This window comes from Heloderma suspectum, chromosome 2 (assembly GCF_057233095.1).
Source record: "Heloderma suspectum isolate Gila_16-S chromosome 2, 16-S_ref, whole genome shotgun sequence".
NCBI lineage: Eukaryota > Metazoa > Chordata > Lepidosauria > Squamata > Helodermatidae > Heloderma > Heloderma suspectum.
Genome location: NC_139459.1, coordinates 378,057,989 through 378,080,640, shown reverse-complemented (window position 1 = coordinate 378,080,640; position 22,652 = coordinate 378,057,989). Strand labels below are relative to the sequence as shown.

Sequence of the window (22,652 nt, the reverse complement as noted above, 5' to 3'; positions counted from 1 at the left end):
GACCTTACTGAGCATTGTTCTGAGTTTATTAAAATCAGCTTTCCTAAAATCCAGGGTACACGTTTGACTACACTCGGCTTTTGCTTCCCTTAGAACCAAGAACTCAAGCACAACATGGTCGCTTTCCCCCAGAGTTCCTGTAACTGCTACTTTATCCACTAAGTCACCTCTGTTGGTTAGGATCAAGTCAAGGATAGCTGATCCTCTAGTTCCTTCCTCTCCTTTCTGTAGCAGGAAGTTATCCGCCACACAAGTCAGGAATTTCCTGGAGGGGCCATGTTTTGCAGAATTTGTCTCCCAACAAATATCGGGGAAATTGAAGTCCCCCATGACTACTACATCATGCTTCCTTAAAACACTGGCTATTTGCTTTTCAAAAGTTTCATCGTCGTCTTCTCCTTGATTGGGTGGCTGGTAGTAGACTCCGACCATCAGGTTCCTTTTATTCTTTGCTCCATTTATTTTGATCCAGATGCTCTCGATGGGGCTACCAAGCTCATCCTCCTGTATTTCTGTGCAGAGATACGTATTTTTCACATACAGTGCAACCCCACCTCCCTTTCTGTTCCTCCTGTTCTTTTTGAACAAGTTATTGAACATGTGCTTCATGGTCTGGCTTTCTTCCTACATGTGTCTGAAGACTATTATTGGGCGGTATCCGAGCTGTTCTCTCTGTTGCGGTGCATGAGCCTACGTCCATTGTTACCCCCAACTGTACATCTCCCTTCCCCATAGGATTCAGTTTAAAGCCCTCCTGATGAAGTTCTTCATGCTGTGGCCAAACACATTCTTCCCAGCCTTTGTGAGGTGCAACCCGTCCCTTGCCAACAGCCCATCTTCCAGGAAGTATAGCCCGTGGTCCCAGAATCCAAATCTCTCTTGTCAGCACCACCTTCGTAGCCACTCATTCACCCAGAGTATTTTCCTTTCCCTTTCTATCCCTCTTCTAACTACTGGAAGGATGGATGAGAAAACTATCTGGGCCCCAAAGTTCTTGAGTTTCCTTCCTAAAGCTTCAAAGTCTGATGTGATTTCTTTGTAGCTCTGCTTGGCGGTATCATTTGTTCCCACATGGATGAGAAGAATGGGATACCTGTCAGTGGGCTTTATGAGTGCAGGCAACCCTTCAGTCACATCTCTAATCCGTCCTCCCAGGAGACAACATACCTGGCGAGTCCACGGGTCTTTGCAACATACTTGGGTCTCGATCCCACGCAGCAAGGAGTCTCCCACTACTACCACTCTTCTCTTCTTCTTGTTGTAGGCCTGGGTTTCATCGCCTCTGTTTGACTGACCTTCAGCCTCTTGCTCACTCTCATGCAGGTTCCCCTGTGTTTCTTCCTCGGCAGGCTGTCCTCCAGTCTCATTCGCAAGTACCTGGAATCGGTTCCACAGCTCCACTGCTTCCACTGGTGCAGAGTGGCGTCTAGTTCTTCTTCTCCTAACTGTCACCCTTTTCCAAGGAGTATCCTCTACTCCATTTTTCTTCACCTCAGCATTTCCCACTTCTGCCTCATCTTGCTGTTGCTCTTCAAGCTTCTGGTCTTCCCTTTGCTGCTGTAGTTCCCCCATTCTGTCCAAGAACTCTTGGAGTTCTCTTATTCCCTGGAGGGTCGACAGTCACCGCTCCAGTCCACTTACTTTTTCCTCCAGCAGCGTGATCAACTTGCACTTGTTGCAGGTGTAGGCCATGTTGTTCTCAGGCAAGAAAACAAACATTGCACACACCTTGCAGGTTACCACCACTGGAGAGTCTTGTCCTTCCATAACCTCTTTTCCCTTTTTGTGTCTAGCTTTGTGGTTGTTCTAGACTAGCCTGTGCCTGCTCCTCTACTCAGTAGAGGTTAAAAGCAGAGACCCACTCTTAGCCTCTGTCTCCTTTGTCTCCTTTGTCTCTTCTACCACTGCAACTCCCCTGGCCAACTCCTGTTTGCTCCCCCTGGTTGCTCGCTCTCTGGGAGCTTGCTTGCTTGCTTCTGTAGCCCCTGGACCAGCTGGAGCAGCTTGCTCTGCTCTGCTCAGCTGGGAGGCGGGAAACAGGTCCTCTGATCGCGACCCTGGTGGCATAACCCAGCTTTTATTTTTTTTATTTTTGCATACTTAAATTTGCACAAATGGAGCTGAACATTTCCATATTTTCCCAGCCCATAAGATTCCTTGTCTTCTTACACCACTCCTCCTCCTTTCTAAGCCATGCGTGACTTTTCCATGAAGTGCCAGATGACTGGAGGATGGCTAATGTTGTCCCTGTCTTCAAAAAGGGTAAAAAGGAAGAACCTGGGAACTACAGACCAGTCAGTCTGACATCCATCGCTGGGAAAATTCTGGAGCGGATGAGAAAGCAATCCATCTGTAAGCACCTTGAAAACAATGCAGTGATGACTCGAAGCCAACGTGGATTTGTCAAGAACAAATCCTGCCAGAAGAATCTGATCTCATTTTTTGATCAAGTAACCTCCCTTGTGGACTGTGGGAATGCTGTAGACATAATATACCTCGACTTCAGTAAAGCTTTCGACAAAGTGCCCCATGATCTCCTGATGAGCAAACTAGCTCAAAGTGGGCTAGATGAAACAACAATCCGGTGGATCCACAGTTGGCTACAGAATCGGACTCAAAGAGTGCTTCTCAATGGGATATTCTCCAACTGGGGAGAGGTAACGAGTGGGGTACGGCAGGGCTCAGTCCTGGGCCCAGTGCTCTTCAACATTTTTATGAATGACTTGGAAGAGGAGGTGCAGGGAATGCTGATCAAATTTGCAGATGACACAAAATTGGGCGGGATAGCTAATACTCTGGAAGACAGAAATAAAATTCAAAGTGATCTTGATAGACTGAAGCGCTGGGCAGAAAACAACAGAGTGACATTTAATAGGGATAAATGCCAAGTTCTGCACCTAGAAAAAGGAAACCAAAGGCACAGTTACAAGATGGGGGATACGTGGCTCAACAACACTACAGGCGAGAAGGATCTTGGCATTGTTGTCGATCACAAGCTGAATATGAGCCAACAGTATGATGTGGCTGCAAAAAAGGCCAATGCTCTTTTGGGCTGCATTCATAGAAGCATCGCTTCCAAATCCCAGGAAGTACTAGTTCTCCTCTACTCAGCACTGGTTAGGCCTCATCTGGAGTACTGTGTCCAGTTTTGGGCACCACATTTTAAGAAGGATGCAGACAAACTGGAGAGGGTTTAGAGGAGGGCGACAAGGATGATCAGGGGACTGGAAACAAAGCCCTATGAAGAGAAACTGAAATAACTGGGCATGTTTAGTCTTGAGAAGAGAAGACTGAGGGGAGATAGGATAGCGCTGTTCAAGCACTTGAAAGGTTGTCCCAGAGAGGAAGGCCAGGACCTCTTCTCCATCATCCCAGAGTGCAGGACACGGACTAATGGGCTCAAGTTACAGGAAGCCAGATTCCGGCTGAACATCAGGAAAAACTTCCTGACTGTTAGAGCAATGCGACAATGGAACCAGTGACCTAGGGAGGTGGTTGGCTCTCCCACACTGGAGGCCTTCAAGACGAGGCTGGACAGCCATCTGTCAGGGATGCTCTGACTTGGATTTCTGCATTGAGCAGGAGGTTGGACTCGATGGCCTTGTAAGCCCCTTCCAACCCTACTATGATTCTGTGATTCTTTTCAACCCGCTAAACTGACCGTTCACTTTCCTCACAGATTTTTATTTGTTTTGCTGATGATGCATTTGCCTTGACTAATTAAAATATTTGTGAACTTTTGATGACATCAGCGCAGCAAACAGGAGTAAGGAAGGTATGATGGCAGATAGCAACCAGTTTCTGCCTCTCATTTGAGTGTGTAGCCTGTTAATTAGAAGATCCAATTAATAAGAAGATCCAATTAATCCTCTAAGGATACATGAAGATGATATTATTATTATTATTATTATTATTATTATTATTAACATTTCTGTACTGCCCAATAGCCGGAGCTCTCTGGGTGGTTTACAAAGATATGAAGGTCTTTGATGGCTGGGCAATTGGTCCGAGGAAAAATGTTGCAGATGAAAAGGAGATCACATTTGCCCCTGGGTGGGAATGGCAAAGACTGGCCTGCATGACCCCCAGAACTGAGTGGGTCTCAAAAGATGCTCTGGATATGGCATCTGCTCCCTAGCAGGAGCCGCATCACCCACAAGCATCCAGACTGCCCAGACTGCTTCGGCTGGTTCATGAGAAGGATGGCTGTGACATAATATGAAAGCACTGAAAACGAAGGCCTTTCACAGCCCTTCAAATAATGTCCATAATACATCTGGAGAGACCATTCTGGAGTCCCCCATCTTCCTCTGGGGGACTGGATGAATATAAGGTCTTCCAGGCTACTGCTTTGCATTGAATTGAGTTGCAGTAATTTATGACTCAAGCATATGCCCAAACTTGACGTCATGGGGAAAGAAGCTAAGGGAGGGCAGGGGGGAAGGGACTGGAGAGATGGTAACAAAAATAATGATTCCGATTCTTTCTATTTGCTCCTTTTGCAGCACACACCCTGGAGCCCGCTGAAAGGTAAGTCAGTTAGATGGGCTCAGAAGCCTTGGCTAGCTAATCTGATCTTATATATATATAATTCAAACTTGGGAGTTAGTTGCTCATCCCTTTTTGACTGCCTTCCCGTTGATCGATCCTCATGAAACACTCTTCACTGGAAAGCTCTCAACATGCAGATTCCACGAATAACAACGGTTTTCACTATAATTCAAAGTCAACAGAATGGAAGGCGAGGGAAGGTCCTACTTGAGTGCAGATGAAGTTACTGGCAATGATGCCAGGCTCCATGTGCAATACCCTTCGGAGTCCCTAAACACTCTCAACTCAAGTGGTTTGATGCCAAGCAAGTTGACTGTGAAGAAGGGCATGTTGATCATCTTGCTAAGGAAACTGGACGTAACTCGGGGACTTAGCAGTGGCGCAAGGTTCATCGTGCTTGCCATGCACAGCAACAGTCTGCATCAGGAAGCCCTCACTGGGCCGGCCAAGGGCAAGCAGGTCTCCCGGCCAAGGATCAGCCTGGCACCTCCCAACTCATCTCTCCCCTTCCAGTTCAAGCGTTGCCAGTTCCCCATTCGTCCGGGCTTTGCCATTAGCATCAACAAGAGCCAGTCTGACAGACTGTGGACCAAGATGGCATCTATCTGCCTACACCTGTCTTCTGCGATGGACAGCTCTACGTCTCCATGAGTCGCATGTGCCCATTGGCAAACCTCAAGGTTTGATGGACCAGAACTAGGACATTACAGTGGCCGCCCTGGAGTTGACACCAAAAACAGTGTATTTAAGGACGTTTTGTAACGCTAAAAGATGCAGCACTTTGAATGTTTCAGGGCTGGGGATGGCGGAAGCGTCATTACGACACTTCCTATGTGTTGGCTGGCCTCGCCCCCTGCTCCGAAGCGGTGTGGCTAGACAGCCGAAATCGGCCATCTAGCCACAAATGCAGGGTGACCGGAGCGTGGAGAAGATTCCTTCTGTGCTCCACCCACCCTAGATTGGATAAGTGGGCTCCTTCAAGTTTGGAGGCAGCCGCCTATCCGCATAGGATTGCTCCCTTAATGTATTAACTCTACAATCTGTTTTTAATATTCTCTCCTGCTTTTAATTCTGCTGTTGGTGATGTTTTAAAATATTTGTTAAGTTTTCAAATTGCTTTAGGTATTATTTCTAAGTTTCATGGCAGTAGCTGTTTGAGTACAAATGTATAAACAAACAAATAAAGGACTGCAGTAGCTTATTTGACAGCATCACTTATTTGTTGCTGTTGTCCCCTCCAGTCCCCCCCCCCCTCGCTGTTGTGTCACTCTCTTTCTACTCAAATCAAACTAAAGGCAATATCTTGGAATTATTATAGATGTATAGAGAGCTTCGGCTATTGGGTGGTATAGACATGAGATAGATGGAGAGAGAGAGAGAGAGAGAGAGAGAGAGAGAGAGAACATGGAATAAGCTAAACTGATTGTTCCCTGCCACCTGCTTAGCCCCCCTGGTATTTGGCTGAGGCAATGTGAAATCATGGAATGTTTGCAAGCATTCTAACTGCTCTTGGTGAATGCATCACCACAGCTTCTCTGTGAAGAAGTCAAGGGGGAAGAGAACAAATGGCAGAAAGGAGAGATGCTCAGCAGGCAGAGATGCTTACAGTTTGAAGCTGAGAGAGAGGCAAGACAGGGTGATTGAAGAAAGCTAGGGAGACTGTTAAGATTGGATCTAAGTCTGTTCTGGAGGCTTACAAGTCTTCATCAGAGGAAGAAGAGCAGACACTGGAGGTAGTGAAGGCATTGTCTCCTCTTATAGGCTCCTGACAGGGGTTCATGTCCAAATTGATCAAGAACAGGCCACTGTGCCAATACACACACACACACACACACACACAGCCGATCACCTGTCTTCCAGGATCACCCCTAGCTCCCCCAGAACATCATTGCCAATGGACTAGATCCAAGGTGGCTCAGAGGCAGAGAAGTGCCCATTTAGCAGCTCAAGGTCCGCCTCTTATAAAATGCTGACGTTCTATAGTTTTGCCATTTGAAACCTGTTTTCAGTCATCATCAGGCGAGGTGCGGAAAGGAGCTAAAGAGGATTTAAAGCCTCTCTTGGGCAAGGGAAGTTGCTGGGACAGTTCTCTCCAGGCTAGCTTCCATCTAGACATCTTGCAAGGCTGCAGTTCTCCAGCCTGTTTTGCAGAGGTCCTTGCCCCCAGACGACCAGCTGCTGTGGTCTGGACCTCCATCCTGAGCCTCCAGGTTCCCCGCCCACTCCTTTGACTGTGATACAGAGTGGGCAGTGAGCTGGAAGGCAGAGACTTGATGGATGGGTGTGGGAAAGAGGAAGGAGCTACAGAGAAAGAGGGATGAAAGCAAGGAGCAGAATGGGCCAAGGAGAGAGAGAGAGAGGGTGGGGTGAGGTGAGGTGGGGTGGGGAACTGGATTTTCATACAGGGGATCAGAGGGAATTGTGCTCTTCACAGGAAAGGAGGAGACAGGTAAGGAAACTGGAGGTAAAGAGGCAGGGTAGGAACTGAATTTCACAACTTGATCTGAACTAAGCAGGCTGGATCTTTGGGCTGCAAGGTCTCCAGTTTCTGCTGGCCAATTGAAAGTGATGCCAAATTGACCATACTCTGGCTAGTTTTGTCTGCTTCAATGGACTTTTATTGTTCTTGCTTTTCCACCAGTGGTCCTTGAATACAGATATAGTCCCTCCAATGTTCCCATGTACATACATATGATTACCAACATCTTCCTTCTCTACTCTGTAGCTCTTGTTAAGGGAGCAATCCCATGGCCCCTAGACAGCATCTGGGGAACCATCGGATATTTTGGATTCCTGGATCCGAGGTCAAAGACGGCACTCTGACCACGGGTCCAGGAATCCAAGCTCCCTGGCCCCTCCCCTCCGCAGACAGCGCGGAGAGAACTGTGCCGGCTGCTTCTCTGAGGTCAGAAACTCGCCCTTGGAAAGGAGGTAAAGGGGGCATTTCTGTTGGCGGGGAGGGGAGGGGACTGGAGAGGCCAGCATACAAAGTATCCTGAGGTCTCTCCAGCCTCCTTCCCTCCCCCTCCACAGCGCCCCAGCGAGAATGCAGAGTGAGGAGAGCACAGAGGTGACGATCACCGGCACTGCTGCTCAAGCTCTGCCCCAGATGCCCATAAGCCGGTTTGTTTGGAGGCTTATGAGTGCTGAGACAGGATGGGCCCCACCAGGCCTTTTGCCCAGAAATAATTAGACTGCCGTAAATTTGTTAGACTTCAAGGTGCCACGGGACTCATTCTTTCCTGGACTGTTGTATTGTCTGCATTTTGCTTTGAACACACTGCATGCGTGTTCCCCCCACCCCCTCTGAAATATCCATCTTCTTTGGAGCTTCTTTCCCTCTTAGCACAGGGGATCCTGACATTATGTTCCCAGAAGTATGAAGTAAAGCCACCCAGAATTAGAATGTGGGCTTTCTTGAAAATTTTTGATTTGGAAGTTTTCCTATGAAAATTCGTGTAGTTTGCATAGAGTCATTTGCATCTGAACTGTTTCAGTTTGCCTAAGAGAGCTTTCCCCACCTCCCACCAGCCCCAGACTGTGGAGGTGTTTCAGGCTCAGGATTGTATTGCTAGCCATGATTAGTATATTCTGTGGTAGCCTTCCCCAACCTGTTGCCCTTCAGATGTGTTGGCTACAAGTCCCATCATCCCCAGCTGGCATGGCCGTCACATCTGGATGGCCTCAGGTGGGGAAGGCTACCATAGAATATACTAATCATGGCTAGCAATAAAAGCCTGAGCCTATAACACCTCCAAGGTTAAGTTCCAAGGTTAAGTGGTTAATAAGATAAAACACGTTTATTTTGTTTTTATTTTTCAATAAAGATTCTCCGGTCCTCTGTCAGTCGCTCTCTCTGACACTGAGATAATAATTCCTGGCTGAACCTCTTTTTGGGGGGAAGGAAGGGGAGATCTGCCCCTGTTCTGCTCTGATTCTGCCTCCCCTCCTGCTTTGCCAACAGGGAATGGTTCATTCCGAAGACTCAAAGACAATAAGCACCCCAGTGGGGTGGAGGCCAAAGAGAGTATTAAGCAAAAACAAGCTAATATGGCAATTAGTAAAACGGTACAGAATAATTGTAGCAGTGAGAAGACGTTATAAAGCAGATTGCAATGCTTATGCCCCTCCCACTCCTGTGAGTCCCTAACAGCAGCAAGCATGGATGATGATGATTTTATTTCTATACCACCCAAAGCTCTCTGGGCGATTCACAACAATTCACAGAAATTACAAAGCACAGGTGCAACATTATAATAAAAACATAGAACACATTTTTAACATACAAAATTTAAACAATTTAGGGTGCAATCCTATCAGGATAGGCATCCGCTTCCAAACTTGGAGGGGACCGCCTATCCAATGCAGGGCAGGAGCAGCGTGGAGGGGAACTTCTCCTCCGCACTTCAGCCACCCTGCAGTTGTGGCTAGACAGCCGATTTTGGCTGTCTAGCTGTGGGAAGTCAGAGCGGGGGGGGCGGGATGCCGGGTGACGCATAGGAAGCATTGGAAAGGCACTTCCACCTGCCCCACCCGCCCTCAGGAATGCCCCAGTTTCACTGCTCTGCACTGCTCTTACAAGCGCAGAGCACAGGGCCACTCCACACTGCCTATGAGGCAGTGCAGGAGGGGGTGGAGGTAGGTTCTCGGGGAACCATCTAGCCGCTGAATAGTGGCCATAGGATTGCACCCTTAAACAGCTAAAAAACAAATCAATAAACAATGTCAATCCTAGACCTGTTCAAGACAACTGACATAGATGCCCCATCATATGCTATTAAATGCCTGGGAGTAAAGGGCAATTCCAAAGATCAGCCTTGATTTACACTGCACTTTCGCAATCAACCTGCATTGAGATTCACGTTCAAAACCTGTCTCAGAGATCTATGTAATAAGCTCACACCTAGCAGACTGTCCCTTTTCTAGCTCCAAGAATATTCATACATTCCTTCAGACTGGCAAAGAACCAGCCTCAACAATTGGCATTCACCCAGCTCAGTATAGATAGCTCTCATCTCAGCTACTCTGGCCAACAACAAGTGGCTTAACCTACACAGCCTCAAGCGTCAACAGAATTGGTCCCAGGAACTAATATAAAGGTGTGGCTACCCTGCTCAATAGACATGCCCAAACGGAACTCTAGACATGGGCAAGGTAATCTGTGCACCACATGAGGTCCTTACCTGATATTAAAAATACTCCACCCATCCTGCCCACAACTGAAAAGGAGAGATTCCATTAACTGTATTGACATTAACTTTGCCATTTCTGCAGAGCCCCCGTGGGGAAGGTGACGTGCACAGCAATTAGCAGTGGCCTGGAGACCCTTGTCTGCCAGGCCCACAGCTTCTACTCCAGGGAGAATGACACCACCTGGAGGAGGGACGGGGAGGTCTGGGAGATGGGCACCTTCCACAGAAATGTCGCTCCCAATTTGGATGGGACTTACCACCTCTGGCTCAGCATTGAGATGGATCCCAAGGAGAGGGACCGCTACCGGTGCCACATGGAACATGCTGGCCTGCCCAAGCCTCTGGCTGGGCCTGGGGGGAGCCTGGTGGGGAGAGATGGCAAGGGAAGGAGGAAGGACTGGCTTCTTGGTCAAGGGGGTGGATTCTAGGAGGTCACATTTTGCCCAGGGTGGAAGGAGAGTCCACTGCAGTACCGCCACAGGCTGCAACACTGCATAGGTCCCTGTGCGTTATGGGGGGTGCAAATGGGGAGAGGGATGGGGGAGAATGTGGTTTATGACCGGAGAGTTGTAAGAGTGGCCCTTGGAAGTAGAGGATCTATTTCTGGCAGGAGGGAGGCAGATGATGTCAGCGTCCCTCACTCACTCTGGGAACACACCAAGCTCCACTGCGAGCACCTCATAGGGGCTTTCCAGCCTGATCCAGCTATTATTTCTGGAACAAGGCTGAGCACAGGGCAAGGGCCTCAATTGCATACTTAAGAGGCTTGTCTTCTGGAAGTACCCTTAACTGAATTCCCGCCCTGTGCCAGGTGCTGTACAGACACTAGACGTGGCCAGTGGAGGCTGTTGGCTCTGATTTTGGAGTGGCTATAAATCCATTCTGGGTAGCAGCCAGAACTCTGAAGGACCTATCCAAGAACCTCAGCACCTTGGATAGCTCCTGGTGAACACGGTGATTACTGCAACTCCAAGCTCTATTTCAATATGCCAACAAATTTGGAACACTCAACAGTGGCCACAAGACTGGAAAAGGTCAGTTTACATTCCAATTCCAAAGAAGGGCAATGCCAAAGGGTGTTCAAACTACCGTACAATTGAGCTCAATTCACATGCCAGCAAGGTTATGCTCAAAATCCTACAAGCTAGGCTTCAGCAATATGTGAACCGAGAACTACTGGAAGTACAAGCTGGGTTCCGAAGAGGCAGAGGAACTAGAGATCAAATCGCCAACATTCGCTGCATCATGGAGAAAGCAAGAGAATTCCAGAAAAACGTCTATTTCTGCTTCATTGACTACACTAAAGCCTTTAATTGTGTGGATCACAACAAACTCTGGCAAATTCTTAAAGAGATGGGAGTACCAGACCACCTTACCTGTCTCCTGAGAAACCTGTACGAGGGTTAAGAAGCAACAGTAAGAACCAGACATGGAACAACTGATTGGTTCAAAATTGGGAAAAGAGTACGACAAGGCCGCATATTGTCGCCCTGCTTATTTAACTTATATGCAGAGTACGTCATGAGAAACGCCGGGTTGGATGAATCACAGGTCAGAATAAAGATTGCTGGGAGAATTATCAACAACCTCAGATACGCAGACAATACCACCCTAATGGCAGAAAGCGAAGAGGATCTAAAGAGCCTCTTGTTGAGGGTGAAAGAGGAGAGTGCAAAAGCTGGTTTGAAACTCAACATTACAAAAACGAAGATCATGGCATCTGGCCCAGTCACTTCCTGGCATATAGAAGGGGAAGAAATAGAAGCAGTGACAGATTTTATTTTCTTGGGCTCCAAGATCACCGCAGACGGTGACTGTAGCTATGAAATTAAAAGACACTTGCTCCTTGGGAGGAAAGCTATGGCAAACCTAGACAGCATAGTAAGAAGCAGAGACATCACCTTGCCGACAAAGGTCCGTCTAATCAAAGCTATGGTTTTCCCAGTAGTAATGTATGGCTGTGAGAGCTGGACTATAAGGAAGGCTGAGTGCTGATGGATGCTTTCGAACTGTGGTGCTGGAGAAGACTCTTACGAGTCCCCTGGACTGCCAGGAGGTCAAATCAGTCAGTCCTAAAGGAAATCAACCCTGACTGCTCATTGGAAGGACAGATACTGAAGCTGAAGCTCAAATATTTTGGCCACCTAATGAGAAGAGAAACCTCCCTGGAAAAGACCCTGATGCTGGGAAAGATTGAAGGCAAAAGGAGAAGGGGACGGGAGAGGATGAGATGGCTAGATAGCATCACCGATGCAATGAATATGAACTTGAGCACACTTCGGGAGAGAGCGCAGGACAGGAAGGCCTGGTGTGCTATGGTGCATGGGGTCACGAAGAGTTGGACACGACTTAACGACTGAACAACAACATATATATATATATATATATATATCAGCCCTCCCCATCCTGTTGCCCTCCAGATCTGATGGACTACAAATCCCATCATGCCTCAGCCAGCCATGCTGGGAGTTGTAGTCCAATATATTTGGAGAGCACCAGGTTTGGGAAGGCTGATTATAAATATATAATATATAATCAGCCTTCCGAAACCTGGTGCTCTCCAGGAATATTGAAGTACAACTCCCAGCATGGCGGGGATGGGGAAGGTTGTACCCACACATTTACATACACCGAACCTCCCCCCACCCCCGCGCTCCAGTTTTTTTCCCAACAGCCCGCCAGCGCAAATGCGCCCAGCAACCCCTGCCGGAGCTGGAATGCATTTTTCCTATTGGTTCGTGTATTTTCCCCTCGGCCAATCCAGGCTCTTGTTTCGGATTCCTTAGGCTGGGATGGTTCCACCACGCCGTAGTAAGTCGCGTGCGAAGTTGTTGTTCAGTCGTTCAGTCGTGTCCGACTCTTTGTGACCCCATGGACCATAGCACGCCAGGCCTTCCTGTCCTGCGCTCTCTCCCGGAGCGTGCTCAAGTTCATATTCATTGCATCCGTGATGCTATCTAGCCATCTCATCCTCTGCCGTCCCCTTCTCCTTTTGCCTTCAGTCTTTCCCAGCATCAGGGTCTTTTCCAGGGAGTTTTCTCTTCGCATTCGGTGGCCAAAATATTGGAGCTTCAGCTTCATTATCTGTCCTTCCAATGAGCACTCAGGGTTGATTTCCTTTAGGATGGACTGATTTGACCTCCTTGCAGTCCAGGGGACTCGTAAGAGTCTTCTCCAGCACCACAGTTCGAAAGCATCAATTCTTCGGCGCTCAGCCTTCCTTATAGTCCAGCTCTCACAGCCATACATTACTACTGGGAAAACCATAGCTTTGATTAGACGGACCTTTGTCGGCAAGGTGATGTCTCTGCTTCTTACTATGCTGTCTAGGTTGGCCATAGCTTTCCTCCCCAGGAGCAAGCGTCTTTTAATTTCATGGCTACAGTCACCGTCTGCGGTGATCTTGGAGCCCAAGAAAGTAAAATCTGTCACTGCTTCCATTTCTTCCCCTTCTATATGCCAGGAAGTGATGGGGCCAGATGCCATGATCTTCGTTTTTTTAATGTTGAGTTTCAAACCAGCTTTTGCACTCTCCTCTTTCACCCTCAACAAGAGGCTCTTTAGATCCTCTTCGCTTTCTGCCATTAGGGTGGTATCGTCTGCATATCGGAGGTTGTTGATAATTCTCCCAGCAATCTTAATTCCGACCTCTGATTCATCCAACCCGGCATTTCTCATGATGTACTCTGCATATAAGTTAAATAAGCAGGGTGACAATATGCAGCCTTGTCGTACTCCTTTCCCAATTTTGAACCAATCGGTCGTTCCATATCTGGTTCTTACTGTTGCTTCTTGACCCTCGTACAGGTTTCTCAGGAGACAGGTAAGGTGGTCTGGTACTCCCATCACTTTAAGAATTTGCCAGAGTTTGTTGTGATCCACACAATCAAAGGCTTTAGCGTAGTCAATGAAGCAGAAATAGACGTTTTTCTGGAATTCTCTTGCTTTCTCCATGATGCAGCGAATGTTGGCGATTTGATCTCTAGTTCCTCTGCCTCTTCTAAACCCAGCTTGTACTTCCGGTAGTGAAGTTACTGGAGAGAAATGGAGTGGCTTCAGTTTCTGGGGGCTGCTGTCCTTCTCCACCTGGGGAGCTCCGGACTAGCCCTGCCATCCGGCACAGCGGGGGCGCCGCTAGAGGCAGGGAATGGCGAGTTATTGGATTTATTGCTGTGTTTTCACTGCCAGAGACCGGGGGTGCGGGGTGGAGGTGCAGAGGCGCTTGTGGGTTTTCAGCCACAGGTGCCAAACTAACCTGGCTGGCCTTGGGTGCTACGACCTTTGACTTGGGTCAGGCAGCAAATATTTGAGGCCGGCCCTGTGTATGTGTGCACGCGCTTTGGACTACCTCTGGGGATTTAAGTGCCCCCTGCTCTGGGGAGGGAGGGGGGGGAGTGCCTCTGTGGAATGGATTTCCTTGGCATGCAAACAGGTGGTGGGGATCTCGGATTTTCCATCCAAGGTGGAGCCAGTGATCCCTTTGCAAATGCTTCTTCCCTGACTTGTATGTTTTATAAGCCGTCTGGGGCAGGGACCCCTTCGTTGTTGAGCTGCTCACAGTTCGAGCAGATGTGCTGCTTGTTCTCTCAGTATAGGGCTGATCTGGCTGAAATATTCACAGTGCTTTCTTGTTAACCTGAACTCAGCCCTTGTTTGTCCACATGCGCTAAGCATCAACCTCACTTTTTTTTGCTTTTTAAAAATCTGCTTCAGGGCACAATCCTATGCATGTTTAGACAGAAAAAAGTCCTGCACCTCCCAGCATGGCTAGCTGGGGAATGCTGGGAGTTGCAGGACTTTTTTTCTGTCTAAACATGCATAGGATTGTGGCCTAAATGGCTTTTTAAATTTCATAATCTGGAAGCCCCACACAAAACCAACAACCTGGGATTGGGGTCCCAGATTCAGGCAGGGAGAGCTGGTTTGTTCTTTGGGTCTGAGTGTCTACCTGCATAAGGTAGACCCCCCCCCCATCCCAATTCCAAATGTTGTGTCAATCAACTGTGTCTTTGTGCTGGACTTGTTCATCATCATCATCATATTTGTATGCTCTTTTCTATAGTAACCACCCCCATGCCCACAAAAATCTTTCTGTACTGCCTGTCAAGAAATACTGGTTTTGTATTTCATGGAGGCTTCTTCTGTGTACTTTTCTGTGCAGTGCCTAGCACAGCATTGTAAACATATCCAATAGTAGTAGCCATAACAGCATGGATTGTCTGGGGTGGGCATGGATTATCCTTGCACAAAATCATCTCCCCGCTCCACTCCCCAGATTTTGCTTGGATTTGCAGGAAGCAAACAACGGAGTTAAGCATTCAAGTAAGGAACTCAATCGGAAATAGTGCATTTTTTATACTTTCCAAGAGCCTGACGCACACAGGATTGTTATACTTGTGTACCTTTCTTGAATCTTAATTCCACACGCTTGGTTGTGGTTGTTGTCTCCAGCGTGTTTCACCTCTGGGGACTGCAGTTCTTGAGAGACAACCACCTTCTTCGGGTGGGGGATGGAGGTGTTCAGGAGGTACCAGCAGCAGGGCATTTTTCTGGGTGAGAAAAAAAATCACAATAATGACCCCTGTCCATCAGGTGAAGGAGACCAAATGCATTTTGTACTCTGCTACTTTTTGTGGCAGGGTTGCATTCTAGGGTAGTTGGCCATTCTCATATTTTTTTGGTTTTCCAAGGAGAAACCATGGAATACAGCTGGCTAGAGAATCAAAAGACACTCTGGCCCTCCTTACTCTCTGGCTTCTCTCTCAGTAATGTTCTGAGGGAGGGAGGGAGGGGGAGATCACAGAGCTTGGTGGGTAGAGCAGCCACTTCTCCTCTACTGCAGGGCATGGAAAGTCTTTCCTGGCAAGGAGGGTGGGTTTAAGATTGTGATGAAGGGCCCCCTATGGAGGAGAGGTAAGGGGGGAGTTTGTTTAGTGCAGGGGTGCACAACCATTTGAACCCTGAGTGCCGTATCCAGTGCCAAATGGATGCTTAACGTGGAGTGGTGGAACCATCTTAGGCTACATCTTATTCAGCAAAAATGTTTGTTTTGTGTCTATTGGACACCACACATCTCTTTAATAAAAGATTGTCTCAGGGCACAATCCTATGGCTGCTAGTTAGTAGCTAGATGACCATGGGATTGGTCTGTTCCCAGGAACTGACCTTGGAGCGTGCGCTCCCGGAGAACCGACCTCCACCCCCTCCCATGCTTTCTCTTAGGCAGCGCGGACCGGCCCCGTGCTCAGAAGAGCAGTGCAGAGCGGGGAAAACGGGGCATTCCTGCGGGAAGGCTGGGGAGGTCAGAAGTGCTGGTACGACACTTCCTATGTGTCATCCGGCCGCCCCTTCCCACACTCCAAGGTCCTGCAGCTAGACAGCCAAAATCAGCTGCCTAGCCATGAAAGCACGGCAGCAGGAGTGCAGAGGAGATGTGCTGCTCACCACTCCTGCCACCTTGCACTGAATAGGCGGTCACCCCCGGGTTCGGAGGCAACTGTCGATCCTGATAAGATTGCTCCCTAATTCAGCGAATTGCTGGCAGTGCAATGCAGCTAATGGTTCTTTTAAACATGTGCTTTGGCAATGCCCAGTGGTTGCTTCTTTTGGGGAGGAGGTTATTACACAGATACATTTTGTACTGGAACAGTTTTTAATATTCACTGATGTACACGCTCTTTTAAATTATTTACCTACTGCATGGAAATTAACAAACAGTCAGGGTAAATGGATTCTCCCTGCCCTTTTGACAGCTGAAAGACTGATATTACAACATTGGAAGGATAAACACTCACCTCCCATAATGCAATGGACTGAGGACCATACAGTGCTTTCAGTATTTGAACAGGTAGCATACGGATCCTACCTTCAAATAGATACTTATTTGGATATTTGGTCGGCTTTTGCTTAAGCCTATGTATAATTGCTACAAAGCTGTATACATTTCATATGTATTCATTGCTATGGATATATTCAAATCCATGTACATATATTTAAAAAGGGGGTGAAATGAATACATTTTTGCAGGTGCCTGTGGCCGCCACATTGGGGACCCCTAGGTTAGAGAGCTAACCATTGGATGCCCAGGCACAAAGCCAGAAGTTGTTAGAAGGGGCCTAGTTGGGTAGCCAGGAAAGTGGCACTTCGCACCAGCACTTAACTTGGGAAGGCGAGAAGTAGGCCAGGAGAAGGCTACTCTTTTCCTGCCAGACTGCTTTGTATATCTGCGGGCTGCTGGTTGGGATGTGACAGAACCATTGCCTGAAAAGGAGGTGGAATTTCCAGTCACCGGAGGGAAAGCTAACGTGTCCGCTTGAGCAGGTTTAGGCCATTGTGACCCTGGTCCCCAAAGGAAATGGGGTGAGGCTCCAATAGGGATGGTGGGAGATTCCCAGCTAGTTCCTCCCCTCTTCTCCTAAGAGTCCCTTCAAAGCATTGACGCCTGGCCTCAGATATTCACCTCACACCTTTCTTTTTTTCTACTTCATCCCTGCTTCTTCCTATTCAGTGCTCACAAAGGCTCTTTCTTTATCCCCCTCCCCTAATTCTCCCCTCAACTCCAGATGCCAATTTACCTTCCCATCCTCCACCCTTCTCATGTCTGCTGTCCTCTTTGGAAGGCCAGCCCACCCCTCCTGCGTGGGATATCTTCCGTGATTATAGACAGACACCCGCCCTCACTCCCACACACAAACCCACATCTTGGACCTCCTCCTCAGGGGCTGCTGTGGGGTGGCAGTGTTGCAGAACCCAGAGTCAGAGAGACCACGGAGTGAAGGAAAAAGAGATTCTTTATTTAACGCGCGGGCTCAAGGCTGGAATCATTTCCAAAGAGCCAGAAGCCCCGATTTACATTAGCACATTGGTTTTATAGACACTGTGACACATATGAAATGGCTCCTCCTCCTCCTCCTCCTCCCGCATGGGGTTGCAATCCTCAACATTTCTTCTCTTAGCACTATTGTTTATAATACAAGAACTGGGTTATAGGGTAGCCATGATAAGGAGAGAACAGAAGAGAACAGCAGAGAACAAGATATACAATTGTATGACCTTTGACAAGATAAGGAATTCCTGTGTCCCGTCAGCTTACAACAATATATTCAAGGGAGAAAGAGCTCAGCAAGAACATGAAGCATGAGACTGCATGAGGCTACTTAGTCTGACCCCCAATATGGCTGCTACATTCCCCCCTTAAATGCATAATTTCATTACAATTATAGCATTTTTGATAACCATACAAAGCTTTTTGTGACATACATATTACTTAGCCTTTTGTTGGGCTATTAGAGCGTAGAGGGCAGCAGTTTTACTAGCTGAGACATAAAACAGATTGGTTAAACAGCGCATAAGACAAGGAATGCAGAGACATAACAGTATCTTTATGAACAACACTGGTAGAATTAGGATGAACAATGCTTTCAAGCCAGCTAAGATCTGGAAGCCAAGGGGTTAACTAATTTAGCTAACCACATGGGTGGTTATTAGACAAGTTGGCAGGAATGAATGACCAAGTGAGGGAACTACGTGTTTAAAACTATGAGGCAAAAGTATGTGGGCATCATTAAAAGATATGTTTTGAATTTTATTACAGTGGAAGGGGGCCAGGGATAGCTTTATATTTTCTGGAAAAAATTTTGACAATTAAGCATTCGTGCACACATTTGTTTCAGCAACGATGGGGGTGCGTAGAGTGAACTCTGTAGGGGGTAGGATCTTTGCAACCACACCCCAATTAGCATTTTGGGAATAAGTTAAACTTACACCATAAACTCTTAACATGGTATCTTTTTGAATTTTTCCAGGATGTCTACAGACAGGTATTAGGCAAGAGCTAATAAGCCTGTTTGCAGGTATACCTCTTGGCAAACAAAAATGTTTTACTCTCGTGATGTTAGCCAGGTGAAGCCAGTAATTATCAGCAAATCACTGGGACAAACTTTTCCTTTCAGGGGCTGGCCCCCCTTTTTGCACCTTATTAAGGAGACACAATGCAACACTACTAACACTACAACACGCATGTTTGATCTTCTTTGGGATCTGACCGTACGCTGGGCAGCTATTCACCTGGCAATCTGCAGTAGGGTCTAGTCCCCTTCTTCAATTCTCCAGTTGCAGGTCTGACCGTACGCAGGGGAACAGTCTCCCGGTGTGTCCACAGTAAGGTCTAGCCTGAGTCTTCTTACAGCTTTTTCAGAATGATTTTTAAAGGATTTTCAGGATTTCTGTTTACAGTCTACTCTCCCCCTCTCGCTCTCTTGACTCGTGTCCAATGTATCCAGGGTTTAACTCCAGCTGCTTTCATAGCTGTGGGGGTGGAAAGTATGACAGTTTTCAGTCCTCTCCATCTGGAAGTCAAAGGGTTATTTTTCCCTCTTTAACTCATACTTTAACTCTTGGTTGGAAAGGATGAGCTTCTGTGATGGGAATGGCTTATTTTTTTAAGACAAAGCAAGGCTGGGCTTGAAGAACTTTGCTCAGTGTTTGAACTTCTTGTTTAAGGCTAACGTTTGCTTGCTTTTGATGCTGCTCCAGTGTCAATTATGAAGTCAATGTCACGGCCCCTCACAGTCAATGTCACGGCCCCTCTCAAGCTGTCTCCCTCTTCGCCCATTCTGGCCCCTTTGGTTTTCTCCTTTGTGTATTTGATTTATTTTATTTGGGCATTCATGCCACTAATGTCCATCTTGTCCACACTGGGCACACTGGTTCTTTTTTAAGAATCTTCTGCCTCTGCCGGGTCTTCTTCTTTTCTTCTTTCATCCATGTCTTCTTGGGCCTCTGGGTTGAGGGAGGTATACTGGCGATAGGCATTTGAAAGACGCTCCAAGTACGCTCTGGGGCCTCGGTGGCACCTTGCAGCACTTTAGACACTTTGGTCATATTAACTGACTTCTTCATACCTGCCTTTACGGCTTTTAACAGCAGGGTTTGATATTGGGTGAGGCGCTCTAGCCCCACTTGTGTTTTGGGATTCCAGCAAGGGGGGGGGTTTACTTACAAGGAGACTTTATTGGGTAACTTACAGCACACAGGCATACTTAATGGTTGGATCAGACAGCTTCTCTGAACCACGAGCTATTGGGCTAAATGGGTTTTATACCATACATGTTACCCATGAGGCAGCACAACACTAGCAAGCATTTTCAGCATAGGCTAGAAGTGTTTGGTTCTCAGGCACAGCTTCCTGTAAACAACTTCGCTTCCCAAAGTGCTTGATAACACTTTTATTTATTAGTATGGGAAGACAATTTTTTTCTCTTTCTTTTGCTTTCTTTTTCTTTGCTGATCTGCCTGTATTGCAGATCATGTTTCAAACTTTTTACATAAAACTTTCTGCTCCATGCACCAGCCTTGTCTCTTTATTTGTCTTTTTTTAAGTTAAACTCACTTACTTAAACCTTTCTGCCTTACACTAGTCTCAATGACACACATTTGGGATAGGCTCTTCTTCTCCTTCTAGTTACATTTTCTTTATCTTAAAGAACTATTACATTATTGTGGCTACTTTACCCCAGGTAATAAGCTCCAGGCACAATCAGCTGCTTTTAATTTACCCTGGGGGCAACTATGGCCATGCTTCTTTTCTACAAATGTTTTTTTTTCTTTGCCTCTTGCCTTTTCTTCCTTTTTTTTTTCTCCCTTCTTTATCTGTCTGCTACTTTCTCTATCCTTTTTTTTTACTTGCTTTTGTCTTTTCTCTACTTGACTTTGTCTTTTCTCCTTGTCATCCATTGGGAACCACACTTAGTATCATTTGGAGTTGCAACTAACACTAATCTGCAAATATCACATATATTTTATGATATTTAAGAAATCATAAAATATACACAACAAACTTTTTCTGCAATCTAACACAATGAATGGAAAACACTTTTTGCATGGTAAGGCATGATGGAGCAGATCCAGCAATCATACTGCTCTTCTGGCTGAAAGCTCAGGGCCCATTAAAATCAAGGGACGGGCATACCCACACACGCAAAGAGTTCTAGGTCACCATTTTTGCATCGGCAACTCTATGCTGCGTGAGTTTTAGCAGAAGGAAATCTAAAAGTCATAGATCAAACTCAGCCTGCTGTACACTGAGCTGACTACAAACACAGACACACAGTCCACAGCGATGAGAGTTCAAGTTTATCAAAAGCTTCACAGCACTGTCCATGGCAAGTCTTTGACAACTTAAAATTTTAGTTCATGTGCAGAGTGTCTCTAAAAAGCCCAGATGATGATGGAGGCAAACAGAGAAGGCTCTGGGCAATGAAGATGAGATGTTTCCAGCAAAGGCTCTCCACTTTTGCATCAGTTTAAAAAGGGAAAGTGTGGCCCTACACCCCTTCTGACAGACAAGGGCCTTTAACTTTTTAGCAAGGCCTCTGTCTAAACAGAGCGGCACAGCTCAGCTCTCTAGCCGTGACGCTTTAACTTGGGCAACTCCTCTGTAAATTTTATTTTACTTCTGTCAGGTTCTCACAGACATTTTAAAAACTTACTCTTTTTTTTTTCTCTTCTAACCTGGTACACGAAAGCACTGAAACACTGAGTGCCGAAACTCAGGACGCTGGGGGGTGATGGTCATCGCCTTATATTTGCATTTTTCAAGCAGCCATTAATCTTCGGGAGGCGGTGGGGTGATTTGCAGGACTTCAAAGGCAAGCTTCTCAGTTTGTTTGTATTTGTAAATCCCAAGCTCAAAACAGGACACGATGAGGTACAGGGCATCCAAATTCTTGCTTTGGCATGGGCAACAAATAACTCGGGTTAGCTTTTTTCGCTGGGGTCTCAAACAGGAAAACAGTCTTAATTTAAAGTTGTAACATCACTGACAGCGTCAGCCAGCCAGCTACACAGATCTCACTGTTTTTAAGACAGTCGCTCCAATATCTTCTTTTCTTCTCAATCAGGTTGGGTCTCTCAGCTTACACAGTTTATTGCAGCTTTCAGGAGCATGGTAGTAGTGTGATTTTGGCTTGGCCAGGAACATACTGTCTGGTTTCTTGGTCTCTTTAGCACACACACTTAGGCAGTGTAACACTGGACACTCAAATCAGTGAGATTTCTTCATTGCAGGGAATCCCACGGCAAAAGCTTAATGGTTACGCTCTTCAGAAATCATATAGCCGATGGTCAGTAGCTACAGGCTCTATGCAATTCTAACACAGTTCAAAGCTAAACATGGCTACCTTGACAGAGATCTTCATCATGGTCTTTCCGCTTCATTCTGCTTTGGGACAGTCTTATGGCACACTTTTCACTCGAAGAGGGGTCTAGCTTGTGCTCTGGGGGCTGATTCTTCACCTTTATTTTCTATTTTGCCTCCATCTTCTGGGTCTTCATTTTCAGTTTCCATTTCTTAGGGATTTCATCTCAATTAGGCGAGGTGATGATGTTGCACAACTCAGAACGTTGTGGGCAATTTTCTTGCCCCCCCTCTCTCGGCGCGCTAGGCTAACAGCTACTTCTTCGGCCTTACACTCTCACGCTCCCACACTTCGTTAAAAGCCAGACTGTCCTGCAACATTTTTCTAATTAACAGCCTCAGATCTTGTTCTTTTTTTCCTCTCAGCTCGACCTTGAGCTTTTTGCTGTTTTCTCTTTCTATTCTGAATCTTTAAAAAAAAACCTTTTTCCTTCTTTGTTTGACATACATCTCAAGGGGGTGCAAGGTTTGCTTCCCCCACCACCCATAGCCTCCCTCCTAAATTGAAGACAGACACAATTAGGGAATGGGAATTGGTCAGTGAGTAAGGGGTCTCACTGGCCGACACAAGAGGATTTTTCACACCACGCACTTTGCTACTGGCCTGGGCACCCGGACGGTCAATGGTATGCTTCAGAAACCGCAGTAGCCACTCACACAATCATTCTCTCCACTGCATCCATATGTCCCTGCCACCCACTTTTCCCACTTTT

General features: G+C 46.9%; 1 protein-coding gene and 1 long non-coding RNA gene across 7 annotated transcripts in view; both read left to right on the top strand.

The window, feature by feature from the left end:
- LOC146356295 (uncharacterized) overlaps nucleotides 1-22,652 on the top strand; it is an 867,031-nt gene that overhangs the window by 413,604 nt on the left and 430,775 nt on the right. The gene's annotated exons all lie outside the window — the stretch shown is intronic.
- LOC146356309 (class I histocompatibility antigen, F10 alpha chain-like) overlaps nucleotides 1-22,652 on the top strand; it is a 40,926-nt gene that overhangs the window by 17,157 nt on the left and 1,117 nt on the right. For 2 of the 6 annotated variants that reach the window (XR_014787297.1, XM_084831857.1), the window contains exon 5: nucleotides 4,506-11,339. Coding sequence is in view for 4 of the 6 variants with exons in the window: in XM_084831857.1 (XP_084687983.1) it covers nucleotides 4,506-4,527 (22 nt within the window). In the remaining 2 variants the exon portion in view is untranslated. The other 4 variants (XR_014787296.1, XM_084831859.1, XM_084831858.1 and 1 more) reach the window with 4 other exon arrangements.